This window comes from Macrosteles quadrilineatus, unplaced genomic scaffold, assembly GCF_028750875.1.
Source record: "Macrosteles quadrilineatus isolate MER2022 unplaced genomic scaffold, UCM_ALF_1.0 Scaffold_3__2_contigs__length_128488019, whole genome shotgun sequence".
Lineage (NCBI taxonomy): Eukaryota > Metazoa > Arthropoda > Insecta > Hemiptera > Cicadellidae > Macrosteles > Macrosteles quadrilineatus.
In genome coordinates this window covers 107,464,321-107,489,654 of record NW_026542596.1, presented here as the reverse complement: position 1 = coordinate 107,489,654, position 25,334 = coordinate 107,464,321, and the positions used below count along the sequence as shown (strand labels likewise).

At 33.5% G+C, this 25,334-nt stretch overlaps 1 protein-coding gene across 1 annotated transcript in view; it reads left to right on the top strand.

The window, feature by feature from the left end:
• The window catches only part of LOC128990568 (growth/differentiation factor 8-like), a 47,873-nt gene extending 24,201 nt beyond the window's left edge, over positions 1–23,672 (top strand). Inside the window, exons 2-4 of the mRNA XM_054412997.1 lie at positions 17,240–17,481; positions 18,069–18,248; positions 21,609–23,672. Of these exons, the coding sequence (XP_054268972.1) occupies positions 17,240–17,481; positions 18,069–18,248; positions 21,609–21,992 (806 nt within the window). The 3' untranslated portion in view covers positions 21,993–23,672. The remainder of the gene's footprint in view (positions 1–17,239; positions 17,482–18,068; positions 18,249–21,608) is intronic.
• The last annotated feature ends 1,662 nt before the right edge of the window (positions 23,673–25,334 follow it).

Here is a 25,334-nt window from a genome sequence, read left to right as displayed (position 1 = left end):
TATACGTTTCGTAACGTACTATAGTTACTTAACATATGACATTTCCGAACTTTTTTACTCAAATTATTAGTTACCTATAACTATATTGTACGCCATTGATTTTTGTGTTCTAAAATCTCTGGCATAAGTGTAACTATATTTAATTATCAAATGGTAATACAAATACTCTTATTTTATCTAAACATAGCTTGAAGCTCACATTTACTTTTTTGCATTCGATAAATTTAGGCCTACTATTTGTGTTGTAGTACACAACTGATTAAATTAAACCAAATAAAGTATCATAAAACTAAGCTGGACACAAGCCTTCTTTTGTGTCTAAAATCAATTTAATATCTGTTGTAAGTATGAAAATGTAAAGACAATGGACTATGCACCTGATTAAAAGAACTGGTTTGTATATTATGTTGTTCGTTGATATTTTTGTTGAGTAGAATCAGAGATAAAGTTAAACACATAATGTATATATTTTATTTACTTTTGCATTTTTATCCATAATGTTTTGATAATCGTATTAATTCTGCCTGCCGTCTTTAATGATCAATTTATTTGTAAATTAAATAATATGTAATAAAGATGTAAAAAATATATTTATCTTTATTAGTTCATAAAAAATTCCTTATTGGCTTTGCTACTACTTAACGAGAATTAGTTCTAACATTAGTTTATTAGTTAAGGGCATTAGTTCTTAGAGTTAAATTAATAATTTACTATTAACTTTTTAGCGAATTTCTCATCTAGGGAATAAGCTATTACCGTAGGTCTCATAGTAAGACCTAGACCCGGGACCAATTTACATTTTCGGGATGATAAAAAAATTTTAGTTTAAAATTCCCTTGTTAGTCTTATGGAGAATAAATTATATAGATTAACTGTCGTAGGTTGCTTGGTTATGTATATTTGATTTGATTTGATATATTTTAATCGAATTCGGAAATTTTGTATAAACTAAGCTATCAACATTAAAAAAATACATCTCATAACCTCCCCTGTAGCAGCAAACCTATGTACTCGTTAAAACTGATGTAATTTAAATAGGAAACAAATAGGACAATTTTAAGGGAATATTTCAGTGGAAATCCAGCCAGGTAAATGGAAATTAGCTTAGTCTGCAGGTTTGCTACGGCGGGGGTATTATGGTATGGACATAGTTTCTTTAATATTTCAAAAGACTTTTGATGAGAAACAGCAATATTTCTTAAGTTTATAACAGCTGACGTTAGTGTTGCTAATGATTTATTGTGAGTGAAAGTGGAATGATTTAATTTAATGAAGATTGACTTAAAAAATGTTCATTAGAATTTAATAAATAATTGATTTTAAAATACAAAATTGAAATTGAAAATGTAAAAAATAAAGAAAAAGATATTCAAATAAGTGACATCAAGGTAAATGACCTATGTGAAAATGTTATTCAACAATTTGATAAGTTTTAGACATATCAGCATACACAATATTAAAAATTAATCAAAAGCAAAATGATCGTTTACCCCACTTACCATATATAAAATATATGCATTTTCCAAATTTGATCAAAATATGTCAACAAGCAAACTACAACTTTGATCAAACAAGCAAACTATAACAGTTATTTATTCTTCATAGGAATAACATAGGGATTTTAAATTTAAATTCTTTCAATTTTTTTCGTAACCATTAGGCGCATAATGATGCTTCAATATATTAATTTTTTTATATTCTATAACATGGCTTGGAAAGAGATTGCAATTTTTTTATATTTGTTGCAGGCATAACTCTTTTCGGGCTCCGCCCCAGTATCTCTGGAGTTTCCCATGTTAACCTTATGGGTATTCACATTTAAAAGAAAATTAATTCATCTTGTAAGCTGATTTTACCATACAAGTTGGTTCTATGACATTCAATAGCATTTAAAAATTATAAAGTTTACCAACAGGGTGCATCACTTTATATTTCTTGCAAACCATATATAAATCCCAAAGTACCCATGAACTTTTGAGAAAACTGCAGGTCACAACCCCATAAACCATCTACTTAAAATGCTGTGGGGATATTTAAAACTTAAAATTGTTGATTTGAACAGTTAGTTGAAGACTCTTGTATACAGTGTACAGTGTAGCTTTACTTTTTTATTTTAGATGATGATGAAGGAAACATACAAAATGCTATAGTTTACGATAAGTCATTATTTTGTAGGAGACAAATGGGAGGAATAATACACGGCAGGAAAGTATTTAAACACTCTTGTTGGTTGTTCAATTAACTATGTCCTTAAATGGCCTGTAACCGGCTTTAGAATAAATTTAAAAATATAAATGTTTTACTACTATAATAGCCCGATGCAATAAGTTAGGTAAGATTGTAAAAACACGGAAAGTATAACAGTATAAATGTATAACAGGGAAATATGCTTATAAATAACATTTTCTGAAAAAAAAGAAAAAAAAAACATGTAAGAGAGATATTTAATATTGAAACAAAACTGACAGGTGAAAACACCCAATTATCATTTTCAACCTTTTGAAAAGTCTAAAGCAAATGTGATAAAAATCAAGCTGTAATGTTATGGTTAGGTTAGGTTGGTTTTGTTGAGGTTAACAGTATATTTGAGTTTACATTTTTTTTTTTACAAAATCTCGATATTAGGAATTAGTATTAAATGCCAGTTCTTGTTTATCGGTTAAAATGTCAATGATAACCAATAGACAAGTCCATAATAAGCATGTAAATTAGTCATGTCGATGATAGAAGTGACCAGTCCCGGACTCTTCACTAGGCCACAGCCTAGGGCCGCAAGCGAAAGCGGGCCGCAGCGTTTTGTATAAAAAGTTTTTTTTTAACAAATTAATTTATAAATGAATGATTCATCACGAGTATCTCAAGCCGTATCAATATAGTGGTCATTTAAAACCTATAATGACAAATTTCATGAAAATTTTTAACATTAAGAAAATTGTTTTTCATATCAAAAAGAAAGAGAATTTAAATCCAAATCAAATGAGACCTTGTTTGTCATCCGATTTTAACAAACAAGGTCTAATTTGATTTGAATTTAAATTCTCTATCTTTTTTCATCTGAAAAACAATTTTCTTAATATTCAAGGTTTTCATGAAATTTTGCATTATATATTTTAATGGCCGCCATATTGAAACGGCTTGAAGTATAGGAACGAAACTTTGTAACCTCGTTTAATCTATTGAAATACACATTTACACAAATTTTAAATTTCTATTTTGAAAAATGCTCAAGATATAAACAATTCTTAAAAGTCACAAACAGACCGACAAACATAAATCTAGGCATTTTAGACCCTTAATTATATGGCATTTTATGTTTGTCTTAGCTCAAGGAACGAGTTCACAAAATATTTCCAGACAATTTGGAAACACCCTGTATAAAAGAAACGACTTCTAAACTATGAAAAGTAGTAAATTATTAATTAAGCTCGTTTACTAGTAATGCCAACAAGGATTTATTTTAAATGAAATAATAAAGAAAACGTTTTATTTATAACTTACTAGCAGAGTACTCGTCCTTCGTACGGGGTTGGCATATAAGTATAAAATGCTTATTGCATTTATACTTAAGCTTTGCATTTTCAATGGGGGAGGACAAATTTTAATAAAATTTTTTACTATAATAAAATTTACGGTATACTATAGTATTACACATATACAATGGCCATAATGTTCTACCACTTCACCTAAACAACAGAGACAGATTAATTATTAACAATTCGCAAAATATCACAAATTATTCATGAAATTAAAAACATAAATTTAACTGTAAACAGTCCTACTTTGACAGTTCTCATTGCATATCACAGTTTTTTGTTGCTGCTTAGTTAAAATAGTCAATGGTTCAAATTAGCTGTATTCATAAAAGCAAAAAAGATTATAGTGCTACACCCTGTTAGAAAATCTTATAACTTTTAATGCTTTTGCATATCATAGAACGAACTTTTTTAGTTAAAACAGCTGACTAAATTCTTAATCCCCTTTAAATATGAATGTTCATAAGGTTAACATGGGGAACTATAGAGCCACTGGGGCGGAGCCCGAAAGGATTTTTGATATACGAATATGCCTATATGTTAATCAGGAGTGTGAGCTATCATCCTGCCAAGTTTAAGCCCAATCCGTCCAGTAGTTTAAACAAACAAACACACAAACTTTCACATTTATAATATTAGTAAGATTATTTAATTTAAAAATGATATTGAGCAAATTTACTAGTTAATAATTAAATATAGATACACATATACCATAAACTGGGCCTATCTGACGGTTTTACAGTTTATAATCCACACGGCAGAGAATGGAACGGCAGTCGCTCCGTTTCCCATTCCAAAGAGCTTCGCTTCGCTCCGATCCGCGTTACAATGCATTTGCATATAGTTTCCCCATACCTGTATATTATATTTTACACCATAAAGTCAGTAATGCTTTGTATCTATATGTTATCCATTATACAGGGTTAGGCAAAAGTCTGGAACCCTCCAGTTAACTTTTTAACGCGTTGCAGTAGGAAAACCAAACTCGGCACATATTTACAACATAAGAAACTGCACTTTTTCATCAAAGTTAAAACTTTGCCAGCCCCCAAAATGGGATATTTTGGGGACAGCCCCAAATTTTCAAATGTAAACACCTATCATGTGACCCCCTCACCCCTCATTTTAAAGGGTTTATCAAGAGAAATTGAATGGCGCAAACCAGAGGTCAATATCACCATTGACTATATAACATATAGTCAATGATATCTCATCCCTAATCAAAATGGCAGCCATTTTAATTATTTAAGATGAGCAAGCAAGATAAAGTCTGGACACTCCCAGTTAACTTTAAAAATTTAATATTTTAATACTGACCAGAAGGTGAATTCTCTTTTTTAAAAGGTATATGCTGAGTTTAGTATTTCTGCTATAACCTGTTAAAAAGTTAATAGGGGATATTTCAAAATGACTGCCATTTTGATTAGGGGTGCTCCATTTAATTTGTCTTAGGAAACCCTTTGTAATGAGAGGTCACATGATAGGGGTTTACGTTTGAACATTTTGGGCTGTCCCCAAAATACCCCATTTTGGGGGCCGGGTACAAGTTCTAACTTTAATGAAAAATTCCATTTTTTAATGTTGTAAACATGTGCCGAGTTTGGTTTTCCCACTGCCACACGTTATAAAGTTAACTGGGGGTGCCCAGGCTTTATCTTGCTTGCTCATCTTAAATTAAAATGGCTGCCATTTTGATTAAGGGTGATATTGAGACCTCTGGTTTGCGCCATTCAATTTCTCTTGATAAACCCTTTAAAATGAGGGATCACATGATAGGTGTTTACGTTTCAAAATTTGGAGCTGCCCCCAAAATACCTCCTTTTGGGGGCTGGGGCAAAGTTTTAACTTCGATGAAAATGTGTAATTTCTTATGTTGTAAATATGTGCCGAGTTTGGTTTTCCTACAGCAACCCGTTAAAAAGTTAACTGGGGGGTTCCAGACTTTTGCCTAACCCTGTATGTTTTAGCATACAGTACATTCAATTGTGATGTGTCAATAGAAAAATAATAACAAAATTATTTTTTCTTAGGATATACAAATAGTTTAGATAAGCAAACTGCAGTATGAAGATAGAGAATAAAATAGTTGTGCAATCGATTCGATGCATTTAGGTGAATTTACTTATAAAAAAGAAATTTATCACCGGAGCCATTATGGTAAGACGTAGTTCATGTAACGGCGTAAATTCCCATTGTAGAGATATTTATTGTAGGCCTGGGTGTTAAAAACTTTTCGTGGACCAGATATCACAGGAAATACGCTTACTGGAGACACATTTCTCGTTTAGTATAGTTTGTGGTGCAACGCAAAAGAGCGAAAGTAAGATTTCTTTTAGTTTTTGAGCTGTGGGAGCTTCATACACATAAAACAAAAAATACATTTGATTATTCATTAGTTTTCACAGGCGCCGTTTATCGTTAATTGTTATGGGGCTAAAGGTGAAGATTAGATTGGTAGAAAATCAATTTGTACAAAATTTAAACGCATCGCCTGTCAAAGATAAGTGCTGCAGTAAGATAACCCTGAACTAGATTGTCCCCTTCGTGGCCCCCAGCTCCCAGCCACCCGATATATACTAGAATACTTTCCTCTTAGTTTTTTTTTATTTAACGACAGCTGTGGATCGTTCAAAATAATTACATCTCTCTTTAACAGGAACACCCTCCAACGCATGTGTATAACAGTTTGAAGGAATAGTAATTTTGGCCTCTGGTCAGTATTCGACATGTTCAGTCACCCGTTTCCAGACATACACTTTGCCGAACTAACAGTCTTGCGATAGCACGGCCTCACGTGATTGGTCAGTTTTTCAAATATCGAAGAGTGGGAGATACGCCATGATATTTGTAACGACAAAACCCAGTTCCGCTTCAATGTTCATGTCTGTAATTTCAGGTGTTTTCAAGAAACATCCAACTTCAGTTCAAAGTCTTAAATATTTTTTTTTTCATTTCAATTTTAAGATTTTTGTGAAAGGCTTAAAGAAAAGCGCCAAGTGTAAATTATTTTTATTTTAATTTTTATTCAAATATCACACGAAGAAAGTGATAAAACCTCAAGAAAAAGTTATTTTAATTACTGGAGAATAGCTTTTTTTTACTCTCTAATGCATAACAAATCGATATCAACTCTGCACATTATCATCTCTATATACGACCAACATCACCTCATCGTACCGTTTAGCCTCTGGGAACATCAAAATGAAAAAAAAGTATAACTGTCTTGCGTCTAGGTCTTACCGTGACACCTACTTATGATAATGATAACTACTTACCTATAGGTAATTTTATTTGTTACGAATGGTGATTTATTCAATTTATTTTGATTTTTTTTTCATTTTCTTTATTTTTTTCTGTTTTTGATTTTTGGACATTCGCCTATTGGGTCTGATGATGGTTGGAGTGTCCAATCAAAAAGGATCACCACTTATCATCTTTTGTGTATATTTACAGTCTTGTGAGTAACAGTATAAGCGTAAATATATGCTTAAAGTGATATAAGACGTAACTTTTTATTTACTTTCCGAAAATTAGCTTACAAACCGGTTTCTGTAAAAAAACACGTTTTCAAGTGCTTTGATAACGTAACTATTGCATAGCAACCACTTAATGCTAATTCAGCTATTTATAAATGTTGAAATATAAGATTTTGTACAGAAGTATTTTATTTGTCTTTTAAAATATGACTAATAAATACCACTGGTTATGTTTAATAAGTTCATTTAGTTTTTCTTTAAATTCGTTGTTTAATTTAAGAATACACATATATTTTACAAATCTTTTATTTAATATATAACAGTTTGTTGACGTGGAAACCCAGTTTTCAATTCTTTCTACTTTCTGTCTATCATAATGAAGATTTTAAAGAATATGAATTTAAAGAAGGCAAGAGAGGTTGTGAATGGTCAGTTGTATAAGGCTAAAAATTGGTTAGCGAACCTACAAAGCAGGTGGAAACATTTCTTTTATGTGCAGCAAAGTGTCACTCCACACACAAGTTACATAATAGTTAATTTTTGGGAAATGTTTATCTAGTGCAGAAAAGGCAATTTGCACTCGTGTTACACATCATATTTTCCCAACAGTTATTATAAAGCATAGAAATAATTAATCTTCGAAACATTTAACAACACATTTTAGGTTATGTTAAATGCTAGTGTTGAACGAAATGGGAAACACTGCGACAGCTGATTGTAGTCATAGTATATTTTAGTGTTGCAAACTTAGTTCCAATTGTACACGGATTACGCGCATAACATAATCACGCTGTTTTGTGTTATTTGGTTGGAAACTGTGCAACAAAGTAAAAATGTGTGACAAAGTAAGTAAATGCAGCAATTAGCAGCGTTATGTACTATAATCAGTGCAAGGAAGCCCACTTTGTCAGGTTACTGTATGAATAATATAACTATTTTCAAACGAATGCTAATTTAACTTAACAGCTGCTTTCAAAACAAACTATCTGTTATTGTTTTTACTTGTCTTTGTGTGCTTATTAGTTTAGCGATTATTGCAGTGAATTGATATAAAGGATAGGTATGGACGATTTATTTAATGACTAGCAAAGTACACCCGTCCTTCGTACGGGGTTGGCGTATTAGCATAAAATGCTTATTGCAGTTTTACTCATGCTTTGCGTTTGCAACGGGAGAGGACACGGTTAAGAAAATTTGGTTGTTTTAATTTACGGTATGCTATCGTATAGCACATCTACCATAGCCATTGTGTTCTACCACTTCACCTAAACAATAAAAATAAGCGAAATTCTCATTTTTCACAGCTTTTTTTGCTCGTTGGTTCAAATTAGATGTTGTTAAATGCAAAAACATTAATAGTGCTGCTCCCTGTTAGTAAACCTTAAACAATTTATGCTATTTAGTATCATAAAAACAAAATTGTGTGTAAGTTGAAACAGCTGACAATTTTTTTTCATTCCATTTTAATATTAATACTCATAAGGTTAATATGGGAAACTCCAGAGCCACTGGGGCCGAGCCCGAAAGTATTTTTGAGATAAGAATGCGTCTATATTTTAATCGGGAATGTGAGCTATCATCACAGCAAAATTCAGCACAATCCGACCAGTATTTTTCGCGCTTACTTGTCACAAACATCCATCTATCTATCCATCCTTCCATACATCCAAACTTTCTCCCTTATAATATTAGTAGGATGTAAGGACAACAAAGTTGTGTTACGTTTACTGTGCATTTTAACATAGTGGATATTATTTGATTATGTAGTTTTTTTTATTTAGACTTACTTGAAATTGTGTTGAGTATGAGTAATTGTTAAGTACGGTAAGTGACAGTATGCGATGGAAGGTGATATGATTGGCTATACGCTCTCTACTGTACTTATCATCAGTGTGCGAATCGGCCGCAAATCTCACTTCAAGGCTTTTCAAAACGTCAGAATCGGATCTACAATCGGATGAAAAAATATTAGGTTATGTGACATTTGTTTGCAAGATGATTTTTCACATTAAAACCGCCAGAAAATTAGTCTTTATACGTGTAAACTAGCTGTTCTGAATTACGGTATGTTCCGTTCGGTTTTAGTATTGGCTACTCGATTCCCGTACTTAAGGCGAGCCAACATATAGTTCTATTACATCGATTTTAGGAAAGTAAATTATCTACTTAACTTAGGTAGGATTGTAAACTGCATCTCTTCTAAAATGAGCAACACAGCATTAGGCCTAAAATGTAAACTTAAATGCCTTTGGTTGTAATTCGGTGTAACGCGGTAGTGGCTTATTAGTATTTAAGGGCATTTTTAGAACAAAGGTGGTGTTTTTACACATCACTTAATCATTTGCACTGAATCCTTCTCAAATCCCACTTATTAAAGTACATAATACTGAGTAGTAAGTGCATAGTTGATGGAATGGGTCCGGGTTTGCATTTCAGATAATCATCTTTTTAAAGATATAATATTAAGCTATTTAAGTTTTACAAAACCCCTATGTTAAGATTAATAATAGGGCGTTATACGATTTTGGTGTTGATGGCTTTGTTTTTACACGGGCATAGTTTTTACTAAAAAGCACACCCTTGACAAAGCCGCAAACAACTGAAACGGGGCTTAGCACGTACAATCCTTTCTTCGTTTGCGTTTGTCCATATGCTTCATTTAAAGTCATGGTAAAGCTAACGTTTAAAGGAAATTCCTTCTTAGTCAGATTGAAAGGATTACGAACTTTTGCGTAGTGACAGTTTGACCGGAGTCAGTCAACTTCGCTTTGATAGTGTAGGTTCCCAAGTGAGCTGCAACCAAGCTTGGACCCTTCTTGGGGTTCTCATTGACATGATAATAATGTTATTTTTAGCATGGGTTTATGAGGTGACAAACTTAAAGAGCTTAATTAGTTAAAAACTCTAATTGATACAACAGAGTGTTATACGTTCCTTGGTAAAGAACCGAATCAAACTGATATAAATCGTTTCCTGTCGATAACAAATTCGCAAAACATAACTATTCATTGAAACATGTAATGAAGAAAAGATAAGGTGATGGTGATGTGTGGAGATAGAGTTCTTAAATATGCATAGCATGGTTACAAAAAACTACTGAAAAAAGAGTGATTTGTATATTTTTCCGGTGTATCAGGTAAAAAAGGATTAAAATGACAACTGAACTAAGAATAGTTATGCAGAAATAAGAAAGTTTTTGCGTACCGACAAAAAACAGTACTTTAGAAATTATAATACCGTGTATATATTACAGGGTGTTTCACGGGAACCCTGACAAACTTCAGGAAATGGTTCCTGGGATCAAAACTAGCAAAAAAGTCCTATAAGCATATGTCTTAAACTCACTCGTTTCCTAGTTATACGTAAACAATAGGTTTTTAGTGTATCAGTTGAACATTTTGCCCTCTAGATTGAAAAACTTACAAGATATTTTCATAAAACTTACATTGATGGATAGAATATTAATAATTTTCATAGAGATTTCATTACTATTTTGTTATAGATTATAGATTGTTGTAGAATGTTACGGAGAACAAGGAAATGTGAATTTATGTATACCTTTTATAGATATTTTTTTTGTCAAAATCTAAAATATTGTAAAATATCAAAAATTAATTCAATTAAGCGAAATAAACAAAACTGTATATTTAACTTACTGTTAAACGCATCCTGATAAAAGCTGGTATATGGGTTTTCCTAGTTGAGAAGTATTGCATAATGGCCTAAAATTTCCTTCTTTTTCATTTTTAATGATAGAAAACAAGCATACCCACTTTCCTACGTTAACCTTATGGAGGGAAAATAAAATACGATAGCTCGCATATTTCTGAACACATCTTATTAAAACTTGGTATATTCCTTCTTTTAGTTGAGTACTACATGATTATGGCCTAAAATATCCATTAAATAAAAATATCCATAATTTTCAATTTTAGTCCAGCCTCTTTATACTGGTTCCACCTACTTTAGGAACACCATTCAGATCGTATTTGGATTGTATAAGTGAATCACCATCTTTGGTCATAAAAATACAAACATTAAAAAAACCTATACATTCAAAATTGTTATGTACATTTTTTGGAAAAAAAACTGTTGTAACTGCTTGATTGTTAACATTTTCGATCAAATTTGGAATATCTTTTTATTTCATACTATTAACATTTCACAAAAATAAATATCTTTTTTTTCGTACTCGAGGCTCGATGCTTCGTTCTAAGTAGGCCTACTCGTTCACCTAATGTTATTCAAATTGGGAATTGATATGATATTTTTTAGGATATACATAGACCTTGAATAAAAATCCAGTCAGGGAAGTGAAAAATTGTTTAATCTGCAGGTTTACCAATTGCAGCGGCCGAGATTCATTTTATTATATGCTCGCTGGGTACATATTTCACTTTGCGAAGTGAATTCAACTCTCAGAGTATACTTTCTTGTGTTGCCTATATCTGATATATTTTGTGTTGCAAAAATATTTTATGTCTTTATCGTTTTAAGTTGATTTTATATTGCGTACATTCACAACCACTTCTTATACATTTGTTTCACCTTTAACGAAGGTTTGATGACAGAGATTGGCTATCGCACAGAAGGTCGCGTCTACTTGTGATGCGGTTGGCACGAGAGTTCGCTAGCTTTGCTGTATGAATTATAATAATTGTAAATTTGATTTTCGCCAACACCAGTCCTGAATATAAACAACGTTGTATTATTCAGAAACAATGTCACACCAACTTTCTCTTGAAACTAGATTAGAAAGTAAGGTGACACTTAATTAATATGTCCGAGTATATATTTAATGAGTTATAAAAGCTAAGGTTAGGTTCGAATGGATTTATAAACAAAAAGTTAAGCAAATACCTCCGTCAAAGGAAACCTGCAAACTAAGAGAATTTCCATTTTCCTGAATGGATTTTCACTAAAATATCTTTAAAAAATTATGCATATAATTTTACAGACAATTGCTTTAATTGTTAGTGAAATTAAGTTAAGTTTATGTTAACAATAGAAGTTAATACTGTGTTATAAACAATTTTACAATATTTTCCTGACATTCTAGTCCGAATTCCTGGGTCGTTAGCGGCACGGTAGAAAATTAACAGGTCGCATCCGGCACGGGTCACATTTGGAATGGCCGCTTCTAGCACGGTCGCATCTGGAACGGTCGCATCTGGCACGGGTCGCATCCGACACGGGTCGCATCCGACACGGGTCGCATCTGGCACGACTAACTTGAGACGCTCATAAAACACGTGGTGGTCAAAATCAGCCTTTAACACAGGATTTATCCCAACGACTCATTTTTCGCCAAATTTTGGAATCCCTGAAACAACGATTTTCCAGAATATATTAAGATTAATAATTAACAATATTAACAATAATAAGTCTATTATCCAATGTAGATAGGAGGGATACGCACAGAGTTGAGCACTATTAACATAACATTAATCAACAGACGTAGAAGCTTTGTGTAATACATTTCATTGGAAGTATACTTAAAATTCAATAGACGCTGTTTTGGACTTTTCGGAACCAAAATTAGTCCAAAGGCCTGGAAACACGATTCTTTATGGTATTCCACTTGGAGAAGGCAGTTGTAATCCATTTGAGGTTATGCCAATTTTGACGTACATTAATGTACAACAATAATATATTCACTGATGCACCAAAGAAAAGACGGAAAGACTATTTTAAATCATTTTTATAGCTTAGTTTTATAAGAAAATATAAAATTTTTGGCCACTCATCGAGACCAAATGGCACCTAACAAAACGGCACGTAACATAAAATAACGCAAATTGCAGTATATATTTAGTTACGAAGTCCACGACATTACCCCGTTTTAAACTAGTTCATAATCACATGTAACTACCGCCTATATTCAAACCTGCTGCTTTTAGATCAGTAATTGCTTATTTGCAAAATTAACCACTTTAAACACACAGTTTGAGGAACATGAGGGATATTTTTAGCCGAACGTTGCAGTTTTTGCACATAACCGGTTTAAATGATCATACATGTGCTGTAATAGTTAAGTGGGGCCAATTCATTGATTAAAACGTTTTTTTTTAACTCGCTTTCTTGTCTGTTCGGTACAAAGTTTCAAACGATATTAAACAAACTTCCCGATGTGCTATAGACTTGCAACTTGAAACATAGCTCACAAATGGATGAAAATGCAATATTATATAATTTTATTTTCATATTTCCCTTGGGCTACGCCCATGGGCTTCCGAATTTTCAATGTTTACATTTTGAAAGAATGTAAATATATCAATTGAAGTCAGCTGTAATTAGTTTACGCAACGATTGCGTAAAGACTATTGACGCGAGTTGCGTACACTACTTTACCTACGACGTTTTTTAATTACTAACAATCTGGTTTTTAATTACTAACAATCATTACTCATAACTTCTTAGAGAAGTTATGTTTTCGTTGATTGTCATTGTCTTTGAAAGTGATGCAATGACTTATTGTATAATCAGCTGATTTCATGTAATTACGTGTTTGTAAAATTTCGTTAAATAATACGTTACTATTTTTCAGGCAATAGCTTCTGCTTGCAGCATTCTTACTATAAATACTGTATCAGGTACAATTAGGGAAATATTGCATATTTATTTGGACAACTGAATAATATAGTGAAACAATTAATTTGAAGTTAGATCTCAGCATCGAATATGTGGTCCACAACGATTTGGGTGAAACAATGGTTAAGGGGAGATGCCCAGTTTTTCGGTCAAAAAATTAATTTTTTGTTTATTGCATTGAAAAATTCTTCATCTTTTCCTGATTCAGAAAATATATAATTTTAATATATTTACTACAGTCTAACAATCATAAAAAATAATATAAATAGTACTACACACTCGGTTTTAGTCACAATGGGCTGAATTAGCGTCAATGAAATTTATGTTAGAAATTTAATTTTGTTGAATGGTTGCACTGAATAAATGTTGTTGCTAGGTTAAATAGTCAACAAAAATCTTTTTCTGTTTGTTTTTCTTTCTTCATAACATATGTGTATATAATAATAGTGCTGTTTGTGATGAGGAATAATGTGGCATAGGGTAGGCCTAGGCTTGACTTTAAATGAGTTTTTCCGAAACTGTGTTTTATAATGTTTAGGTACCATTTTCCAGACTACTATAAGTACCACTGACTTCAAATTTTTTTCTGTTACTTAGGACATCATGGCCCACAAAGTGTACTAAAAGTTTGCTTCTATGTTTAAAAAAACATTAACAATAAAATTAATTAATATTTGTAAAATAGTGAAAAAAATTATATATTTTAAAAATTTTGATAAAATATGATTTTTTTGGTAGAACATATTTAAATTAGTACAGTTTGTCTTAAATGTCAATACAAATAAGTAGTTAAAATTTGATATGCATAGCTAAAAGGGTTCTTTCTTAAATGGTACCTAAGCAACACGATGTTTACCCATATAAAATGCATTAAATCTAAAAAGTGGGCATCTCCCCTTAAGAGGTTTTCAAAATGAACCAGAAGCACATTTTCATTTATCAATCTAACCTTATTTTGTTTCGTCCATTTAATGAATTGCTGGTATGTAATGTCATGCCTTTGTTTCGATTTTGGTGGCAAAAGATTAGCACAAACAGTTTGTGCTCTCATTTCCATCTCGTCAACTTCACTTTCACTAAAACTGAAATTTTTTATTTTGTTTAATCTACCTTACTTTAACCACCAACTTAGGCTAAAATTACGCGAGTATCAACAGGAACAAGAAGGATCAGCTGATCAACTGATTAGTTGACGTTTTAAGCATTACAGTTTTACTTCTTTTCTCTCTTGAACCTCATTGGTCCGCTACCCGTGTTGTTATGAGAAAAACTATGCTGTTATGAAATGAAACTATGTTTTTATGAAAGTAAACAGCGGTTAAGTGAAACTTTTCAATTCTAAGAACTGAACTGAAATGGCTACTTTAAAAAACGGTCGTAGGTAAATGCTTTAATTTGACAGTTTGTTCAAAGAGCAGAGGTACAGGTTCTGCTCCCGAGAGATTCAAAAGTTTTAGGAGGCCCGTGAATGTTAATCAAAATTTTATTTCATTGAATTTTAACCTCAAGATTGTTCAATATAGAACTCGGCATTGGGACAGCTAGGTCCAATCGTACAAAGAACTGTGATTAAAGATGACTACTAGGACTTTATATAATTGAAACTAGTTCCCCATTGCAGAATTTTGAATGCATAAACGCAGTTACATACAAATTCTTTTTGATCTTAACATTGCTCAATATATGAATACGATACGCGTTCGTCATCCTTGTATCTGGCACCGCGACTATCACAAAGGAAGTACACATCTAAACACTGTAAAAGCAAAAGTCGATTCCGACGGAGAAAAGGAAAGTGTTAAGGAGATTTAGCCAAGTGGCTGTGATAATTCAAGGTAAGCACGTGCGGTGCGGGGGCTATGTGGCAGAATCGCAAAAATCTGCTACCACGACCGCATTCTCAGGTTCTGAAAATACGCGGACGCGGACGGCGCCAAGGGGAGGGCGATTAATTGGTAATATATCGCAACAAGCTTGCACTGACAAAGTAGACACTGAAGGACATGCAAAACTTCACTTTTGGCACTGCCAAGGCAGTCACTGACCGTGCGAGTCGTGAAATATGACTGGCAGTTTGCATGAATTATAGAATCATATTTTAGTCCTGGCAATACGTTGACTTGTGAGAGGGTTTGCAAATATTTCACTACGGATAGTTTATATAAGGAAATGTTTGTATAATTAGTCTACTTAAAACTTTATAATATATCATTTATTTCATAGCTTCTTACGGTTCTTGATACAGCATATAGAAATTTATTTCACTAAATTACCTCAGATAAAGCAAGATTTATCATAAGTAACATGATTTTTGAGTTCAGTCTCTTCGACCTGTTTTCTAGTATATAAAAAACAGGTTACGAAATCAAATATATCTGGATAAATTATAGTCCCATTCTTCTATTGCGTTTAATGCAAAGCCACCAATCTCTGTATACTCTATATAAAGAGATTATATGCGTTGCGAGTCCCAAGCCTCTCTTAAAATAAAGTTACTTTCGCTTGGCTATTCAAGAGAGGTGAAGAGACATAAGCCTGCTCAACAGGTGTTACAAAACGTGTAGTAAAACAAATTAAAAGATATGAAATAAGAGAAGTTATAAAGGGTGGCAACACAAAATAAAAACTTTGAAAAAATGAGCACAAATAAATATGAAAAGAACTACAAGGCAGTTTTGAAGAAAAATTAGAAAATTTAAGATTGAGTTAATAAATATTGTGTGACTTTATTTTTTATGTCTTTATAAATTTTTATCTAATTTTACATACTGATAAAGGTCTTTTGAAGCGCCCACAGGCACACGCACTCCGAACTTCCTTGCAGCCCGCGGTAATCTTCTCTTAATTTTCTTCCCAGGTCCCAACACTTCAACACTCGTCTGTGTTGCGGAGAAAGTTAATCCTTTTGGAGTTACAATAGGATTTATGTCCTTATGCACACATAAAACACAAGTTGAATTAGTTATAATTAGTTTGTGATTCGCGTCATCACACTTAATCCAGGCTTTGGACTGGCTCAATATTTTAATGATAAATAGTTCGTAAACATTTAGGCGTGTTTAAAATCAGCTAGGGCATAGCTTTGTCAATGTTAACATTATAATATATTTACATTATAATATAAGTATGATTAGGCTCATTCAAAATCAGCTAGAGCATAGCTTCGTCCCTGTTAACATTATAATAAATTTCCATTATAAAAAGTATGATTAGGCTCATTCAAAATCAGCTAGAGCATAGCTTCGTCAATGTTAACATTATAATATATTTACATTATAATATAAGTATGATTAGGTTCATTCAAAATCAGCTAGAGCATAGCTTCGTCAATGTTAACATTTTAAATTTATTTACCGTCTTATAAGTATGATTAGGCTCATTCGACTGTAGTCAGTACTGTAGCCTGTTCTGTTCAAGCTTTGCTCATCCCGATCATCCTACCCCCCTGGTAGATTTTTCCACCCCCATGCCCACCTCGCCGTGGAACCGGTCACTGATACCTGCTGGCACTCACACCGGCAAGCCTCAGGCTGTAAAATGGCCCTTTTAGTCAAAGTTTTTAGTCAACTGGCACTTGGCCCTACACTCCTAATTAGACACTTACTGTTATCTAATTACATCATTTAACCTGTTTTATAGATCCGAAGCTGCGACACACGAAGGGTAGAGGGCAGGACATTCTATACTTCAAGTTCTCAGATAAGATCACCCGCAACAGAGTACAGAGGGCGCTGCTGTGGGTGTATGTGAGAGGCGCCCCCAGTGGCGCCACCAGCACAGGACCCTCACTAGGGGGCGCTCCCGTCACCATCTCTGTACTGAGGGTAACCAGGGGCTCTGAGGGGGCAGAGACACCTCTGTCCAACATCGTGTCCTCGAAAGTGAGTTTAAACAATTATCTGCCTCTGGCCAGAAACACCTGGGTGTTGGAAGATCTAGACTAAATTAAAAATAACTTTATATGAGAGTAAACACACACAGAGAAGTGAAAAATAAACGTAATAAACCAAATCTAAAATAGGACAATGTTTACTGTCATTTTGTATTTTTACTCTTTTCTGCTTCCCTTCAGGATATTTTCCTTCTTTGGACTACTTATTCACTTTTATGATTTTGCAGCGTTGGCTGTGTTTGGGTATTAATATTGTTATGTTGTTTTTTATCATTACCAACCAAAATATCTGAACTGCCAAGCCAAGCCTGTATGACTATGGCGACTAGCGCCACTTATTTTCAAGCTCCTGCTCCTCCTCGGGACATATACTTGATGGTCTGCTGAGGGTCCTAGCCCTGGTAGCCCAGCTAACTGTTGTACTTACGTCAGCAGTCAATCTCTCATTTTACATAGATTTGATTGGGGCGAATAGAGTTTTGCGAATTTGCTATATCGTCGGGGTTATTGGCTAAGTGGAATCTTCTTTGGAAGAGCACTAATCATTACTAAACTATATTTTTGTGTCTCTTGCAGGTTTCGAGGCAGAACGACTCCGAAGGTTCTTGGGTATCCCTGGATGTCCGGAAGCTGCTCGAGTATTGGTTCAAAGTTCCTAGTGAGAACTTGGGTATCGTGCTCCAAGCCACTGGGCCACGGGACTCTCTAGGTCGCTCCCTCATCGTCACGGACCTGCAGGAGGCGAACGGCTCTCTGGTTAGAAGTTTGAAAAGTTATCAATTATTAGTACAACCTTCCAAAAATAAAAAGATAGAATGGCAGTTATCAAGCAATATGGTCAAATAATATGGGTTTATATCAAACGACCTATGTTTTCGAACCTACATGTTTAATATCAACTAAGCCAAACATGGCCAAACACAAAATACATTCACCACTAGTTTTGCAAAGAGTCATAGCCAACTTACAGATATGAATACACAGTTGCTATGCGTATAATATGTGCGGTTCTAGAGTCGACCTATGTCTAGTAAAAGTTTAAACGGGGTTTTAGACATCGGCTAAGTGTGGATCGGTTAAACCAATGGCCAATCTTAGGTCTAATATTAACCTAGCACTAGCAGTGTCAATACTAAACGCAGTTTAAAGAACTTTGTAGAGTATTTAGGTGGTTTAAATGGTACGCTACGGTTTGCTATTGACGTTTCTTCAAATTTAAAGTAAGAAAGATTTTAAATATGTAGTATTGAACGGTATAAGTGAAAGCGGGTTATTAGAACCTTCATTTCCAATTCCAACGGATATCTTAATAGTTGCACTATCACTTAGCAGAATTACCCATACAATGTTTATTTATCTCGTACAGTCAATGCACCAGACCCCCCCTCCCCCCCCCACGGAGTCCGGTTAAGTGATGGCTACAGTTTAACCTTGACTGTTGACTGATAATGCAATGAGCTCCTCGTGGTGGCGGCTACATCAGACGCTTCATTGCGTGCCCCAAAACATGAATATTTATAAACTTGCAGTATTGATCACAATAAATACTCTTACGACTCGTGGCCTTACCACTTCCAGGGCCATTATTGTTACCATATGTGTTGATTAATTTGGTCAAAATGTTTTTGTGCTTGTGAGTTTTTTCTGCTCCCTAAATATTCAAAAGTTCAACCTAATCCGTTGTGTGAAAAAACCCTGTCACGTTTTAATATAAACTAGAGGTCGTCCAATAGCTGAAAACCTGACCCAAAATATGTAATATACAGACTTTTCTATTTTTACCCCACCATGTAATTAGAACATGTGATTGGAATTTCTTCATTTGTTTTATTTTCTGTTTATATTTCGTCTCCAACATGGTAACCCATAAGACCCATGATCATTTTTAACCGTCTTCCCCACTACCAACAAAAGGAGGAGGTTTTCAATTTGTCTGTGGCGATGTTTTTTTTCTATGTAAGGTCACCAATTTCTCTATGATTCTTTTACCGATCAGCGTGGTTCCACCACCAAAATAACCGGGAGAGTTTCTATTTGGTACCATATATAGCATTATGTTTAAAAAAATATTTGGTGAAAAATGCTGAAAACCTCAAATATTCAACATTTATTTTGTTTATATTTTTGCAGAGAAGGCAATAAATAATAATAACATACCTACAGCTGTTTGTTAGTTAAAATCATTTAAATGAAGCTACAGACAGTTTCTTCATGAAACAGTTGCTTCATATTGATTAATAAAATATTTCTTGCCATGGAGCCTAAATAAGTTACATTGAAAAAATGCATTTTGTTTTGGTTACTATAAAAAAGGTTTTTAAACGTTTGACCTAATTTGTGTATGATTCTGTTTTGAGTATTGAATGTTCTGACTTATAAAAACATAGTGAATAACTGTATGATATTGACAATTTTAGGTGTATTGTGAAAACTATAGCATTCGTAAAAGAGGTCCAAATATAAATTAGATGCAATTATTCCACGACATAAGAGGTGTGAGATTCCATAATCGTCAATCGTCTTAAAAGTGTTAAATATTTTAATTACCAAACATGCATTTGAAGATGTGGAATGTTTATTAATATTCTTCACTGTCAATAATATTATGCCTGCTTCGGAAATGGGAAGCTGATTTGCAATTTCAACTACATCTTGAGCAAACAAAACCACCTACCCCTTACACCACTTTTAGCTGAACCAATCTTTCATATACGTATTTTTCAAAGGTAATATACGTGATAACAACCGCTTTTCTACTTTTAAGAGATTTTTTAGTGCTGGTGGCTGAGGAATAACTTTCTTATTGTTCCAAAAGGCTTGAGATCTTACTGTATTTAGTTTTATAATGTAGAAGTACACCAAATGCAGGAAACGATGATGTCTGGCATTTCAATGTCTCTAGGAAAGACATTTAGTTTTTCATTAGGCCTAATGTAATGGACATCTCTTTGTTTTTTTTTTAAGGAAAATCCAAAAATGTTAATTTTTATACCCATTGATTATTTAAGTTGAACAGGTGACTCAAGCAGTTTAAAAATAATGATTCTTCTCTGGCACTGTTGATTGTTTCAAACAGTTTTGCTTATCAAAAAACTTAAATATATAACAAACTATACAGTCACTAAAAATAAATCATGAAATAATTTATATTTGTAAAAAAATACAACCGACTTCAAATGCTCTAAAAAGAATGAAACAATTTCAATAAAGTAAACTTTTGTATTAGTCAAGCTCACGTATTTCAAGTCGGCGCGGCTCTAACTGCAAAAACGAGTAAAATAAAAGATATTGAGAGTGTAATTTGAAAATCAATAAATTGTAGCTGGATACCATAAATATATAAAAAAACTTACTGAACTGTTTTGTTTATATATATATCAAAGGAAGTATTTTCTTTTATTTTATGTTTACTTCAGATTGATTGCATAGTGAAAATAACACATACAAATGTGAATAGGAAAATAATTTATTTTGATATTATGATGGGAAAAGAAGCTAGTTTAAAATTAAAACGTTACTTTTCCAAGTTAGAAACTTGTAAATACATTATAATCTTTTTAAAGATATTCGTTAATACCACTATAATATTATAATCACCTTTAGTTATAGATAGTCACCTGCAATGTGGACATCCTCTTTAAATTTTGTATCAAAAATCATCATAGAGCCGCGCCGACTTAAAATACGTGAGCTTGACTAATACAAAAGTTTACTTTATTGAAATTATTTCATTCTTTTTAGAGCATTTGAAGTCGGTTGTATTTTTTTTACAAAAATAAATTATTTTGTCAAAACTGTTATGGAGACACAATCATCGTCTTCTGATTTCGCGAAACTATAGTGAAGATCTCTCGCGATCGTGGACACGTTAAATTCGATGATGGTTGGAACCAATCCTGTAGGCCTACAGGCAAAATCCCAAATTTAATGTAATCCCCTATTGCAGATAAAAGACACATTTTCCTTAAAAATTCCCTGTCATTTTAGCACCTGTCCATCCTGGCCTAATCGATATAATCTAAACTATGACCTATTATTTTCAATGATAACAAACATTTCTGTAAACAGCTCTCTCCGTAAACAGTTTGCCTCCACTCTACTGACTCATGTCCGCAGGTGCCGTTCCTGGAGGTGTACGTGGCGGAGAACCGCAAGCACAGAACCAAACGCACTCTGATGCACGACTGCCATGAGAACAGCGAGGAGACGCGCTGCTGTCGCTACCCTCTCACCGTGGACTTCGAGGCCTTCGGCTGGGACTGGATCATCGCACCCAAGAAATACGAGGCAAACTACTGCTCAGGGGAGTGTCCCTTCGTGTTCCTCCAAAAGTACCCTCACACCTACGTCACAGACATGGCGCGCCCCCCGGGCACCCCGGGTCCCTGCTGCGCTCCCCGCAAGATGTCCCCCATCTCCATGCTCTACTTCGACCCCAACCTCAACATCATCTACGGACTCCTGCCCGGCATGGTGGTCGACCGCTGCGGATGCTCTTAATACCATCCCTTGTACATATAGGGTTCTACTCGAGGTATCTGATAGTATAGTACAAACCGGCTCGTACTTTAGAGTAGTAGTGCATGCCGAGTTAATCGTTTGCGAGTTTTAGGATCGAAGTTTTTCGCGGCGGGGATGATCTTTTAGTGCCAACGAAACGTTCATAGCTCGTTGCTCGCTAAGACGTGGACACAAACCGGGCGGATTCTAAATTCTTTAGTCGATTAAAGTATTTAACGGGAGAAAAGAAAAATGAAGGGAACCATAGACGGACGATCTTTATACGCGGCCTACTAAGTATTTTAGAAATTAGAGAACATTGTGATGCTAACATTTACCTATAGGTAGATATTAGAATTATGAAACTCGTATAACAGATTTGTGACCACAAGTGTCGATTACCGAAATGCCTTTTTAGATCGGTAGCCTTAGCTTGTAACTGGTAAGACTGGGTCGTGTAGTTTTAAAGAGCTGTGATATTTTTGTAAAGTCGTATGTAATGCTCAAAATTTGTAAAACGATTTTTAACAGCTCACTTTAAACATCGGTTATGTTGGTTTTTAAATTACACCCTTCTTCGTCACGGTTTTGCGAAAACTGTGTTTGAAAAATCTTAGAAATCGTTTTGATTCTGAAAATACGAGTCTGTGATTGCTTGGTAATCGTCTTGTGGTCTCACGCCTTTCATTGGTGCTCGTGGAGACATGGGCGGATTTGGGTTTACGATTAGTATTAAACATGTATTATAGCTTTTCTTAGAGGCTGGAGACTTACTCAACCCGTCATAGCGTTTTGCACGCCCTCACAACCACCCGCGTCCGTGGACAGATGCTCATACCGATAAAGAGTTGATAAAAGATAAATCATGATATTGATACCTCTTTAATCTTTTACCTAACTCAATAAAATTTCACAAAGCGAAACAAGTTGAAAAGTCCCATGCCTCGGAGTGATAATGCGCCGTGATGTTTATATTAATTTAGATTTATCGTAGTCTAGATATAGATATAGGTGTAGGTGTAGGTGTGGGCGAGTAGGATAAGGTTTGAAATTATGGCTGTTGATCAACCGAAAGACTGTATAGGATCTCGTGAGAAGAGTTGGCTGCAGGAATTTCACATCGCCTAGAAAAGAATGTCTTATTGTACAGTATATTGATCTCTGTAACACTTTACACTAGAACACGCTGATCCGACCTTCCTTACTAATGTAAATATCTTCAAACAAAAATGCTCAAAATGTCATGTCTATATTTTTATACACCGAAAAGATTTTACCTCGTACGATGCATTACCAAAACCTTACTAAAAATCTTGTTTACTGTACGTTTTTGGCATTCGACTTCACTTGCAGCTTATTTAATCAAAATGCAAAATGCGATCAGTGTGTCCTAGGGAAAGAACAATAAATAATTGTTTTATTATATGTACATGGTAGATATTGTGTAATGACTACTTCAGGTTTCTAGGTCTACTAGAAATAATGGTGGAAAACCACTTAGATAGTGATAAAGTATAAAAATAAATATATTTACATGTCATTGCTCTTTGGGTAATCATACACTTTTAAATGCCAACGGAGACTTAATTAAGTAGTAAAACATGTACACCAAATAATTTTATGCATTATTTAAAAACATTTGATAAATTATTGAATATCGAAAAATTACAGACTAACACAAAATAAATTTTATTAATATTGATAATAAATTTTTGCTATTTGTCTATGATGAATTGATTTCCAAAAATGCTTGACCATAGAAGATAATTTAAAACAATTTCTGTTCAAATAATTTTTTTTTAAGTTTTGAAAATCATTTTATTGGTATATATTAGGACGAACCACCATGCAAAATGGAATAGTTATTTAGAGTAGTATTATTGTTGTTTTCCTATAAATGAAAACTATAATGTTTCATCATTGCTTTAAGTCAAGCGTAGGAATAAGGTGATAAATATTATATTTACGATATATATCTATGAGCTCAAACATTTTGTTTTACATAGCTAAAAGGATTTAATTAATCATAACTTGCTCCAACTTGTACTCCAACTAGGGTCGTGGAGCATATGTTTTTTTTTCTTGGGATTCTGAATGAAGCAATTGTATGATTGTTGGCGATAGATAGGTAACATGTGGAATCGTGTACCACCGAGTATTGTGACACATCATTATAAACTAGATTTTCACGCTGATTTAAATTCCGGAAACACGTTTGTAAATAAATACTTTTTTGATTGGAAGATTATTCAAATGAAAACAGTCCCCCATACATTTCTTATGGACGTTTCGTACTTTGAACATTTGTATGATTATTTTTCCTATATCTCCAGTTCTCATTTACACTTGAAGTTCGTTCTAGCCTTAAAATATTCAGAGATGCCATGTAAGTTTAAAAATTAGCTCCACAAACAATTGTTTGAAATTTTCTTAAAATAACCATAATAACATGTTGTAGAATTTATTACAGAATTCTAGTGTGTTTAAAACATGGGTTTTTTTTAGAAAAAGTTAAACTAATTCATTGGGAAACTAATTTTTTTGACTTGGGACCTCTTAAATGCGTAATCTCACTTCATTTACTTTCTACTTACGCCAAAGAATAATTGTAAAACTGATGACAAGCACTGTATGTCTTTAACTAAAGACAAATTTTGACATAAAATAATTCAATGTTAAATTAAGTTCCATGACTAATTTTTAAATAGTCAGATTTTATTTAGTGATTAATACTATTTAGAATCCAAAATTAAATGAGTAATTATTTAAGACCAGAAAAAACTTAGTAACGTATTAACAACCCGAGGTATAAATCTTTTAATAAACATTTATTTCTAAAAGGTGAATTTAATATTTGTGTTGGGGTTTGTAGCTTGAGTTTTACTGGCCTGATTTTAATTATCAATAGCTCAAATGAAAGTCCTTACTTATCTGAATATTTTAAGGCTAGAACAAACTGCAAGCGTTAATAAAAATTGGAAATATATACGAAAAATAACCTTAAAAAATTGCCAAAGAAGGAAAAGTCCATAAGAAATGTATGGGGAAGAGTTTTCATTTGAATATATCTTTGAAACAAAAAAGATATTTAAGGCATTGTCATCAGTTTGAAAGTCTAGTTTATAATGATGTGTCACAACACTATCATTATATTTAAAAACTGTATTAATATCCAATATGCCAGATCCAAGATGGTGGCCGAAAACAAACGCTAGGCCACACTTTCAGACAAATCACCAAGAAGTACACGATTTTACAGGTATCACCTAACTATGGCCACCAAATGGTACAAGATTGCTTTAATCAAAATCACACGAACCTTTCTATATTTAAAATTGTCCC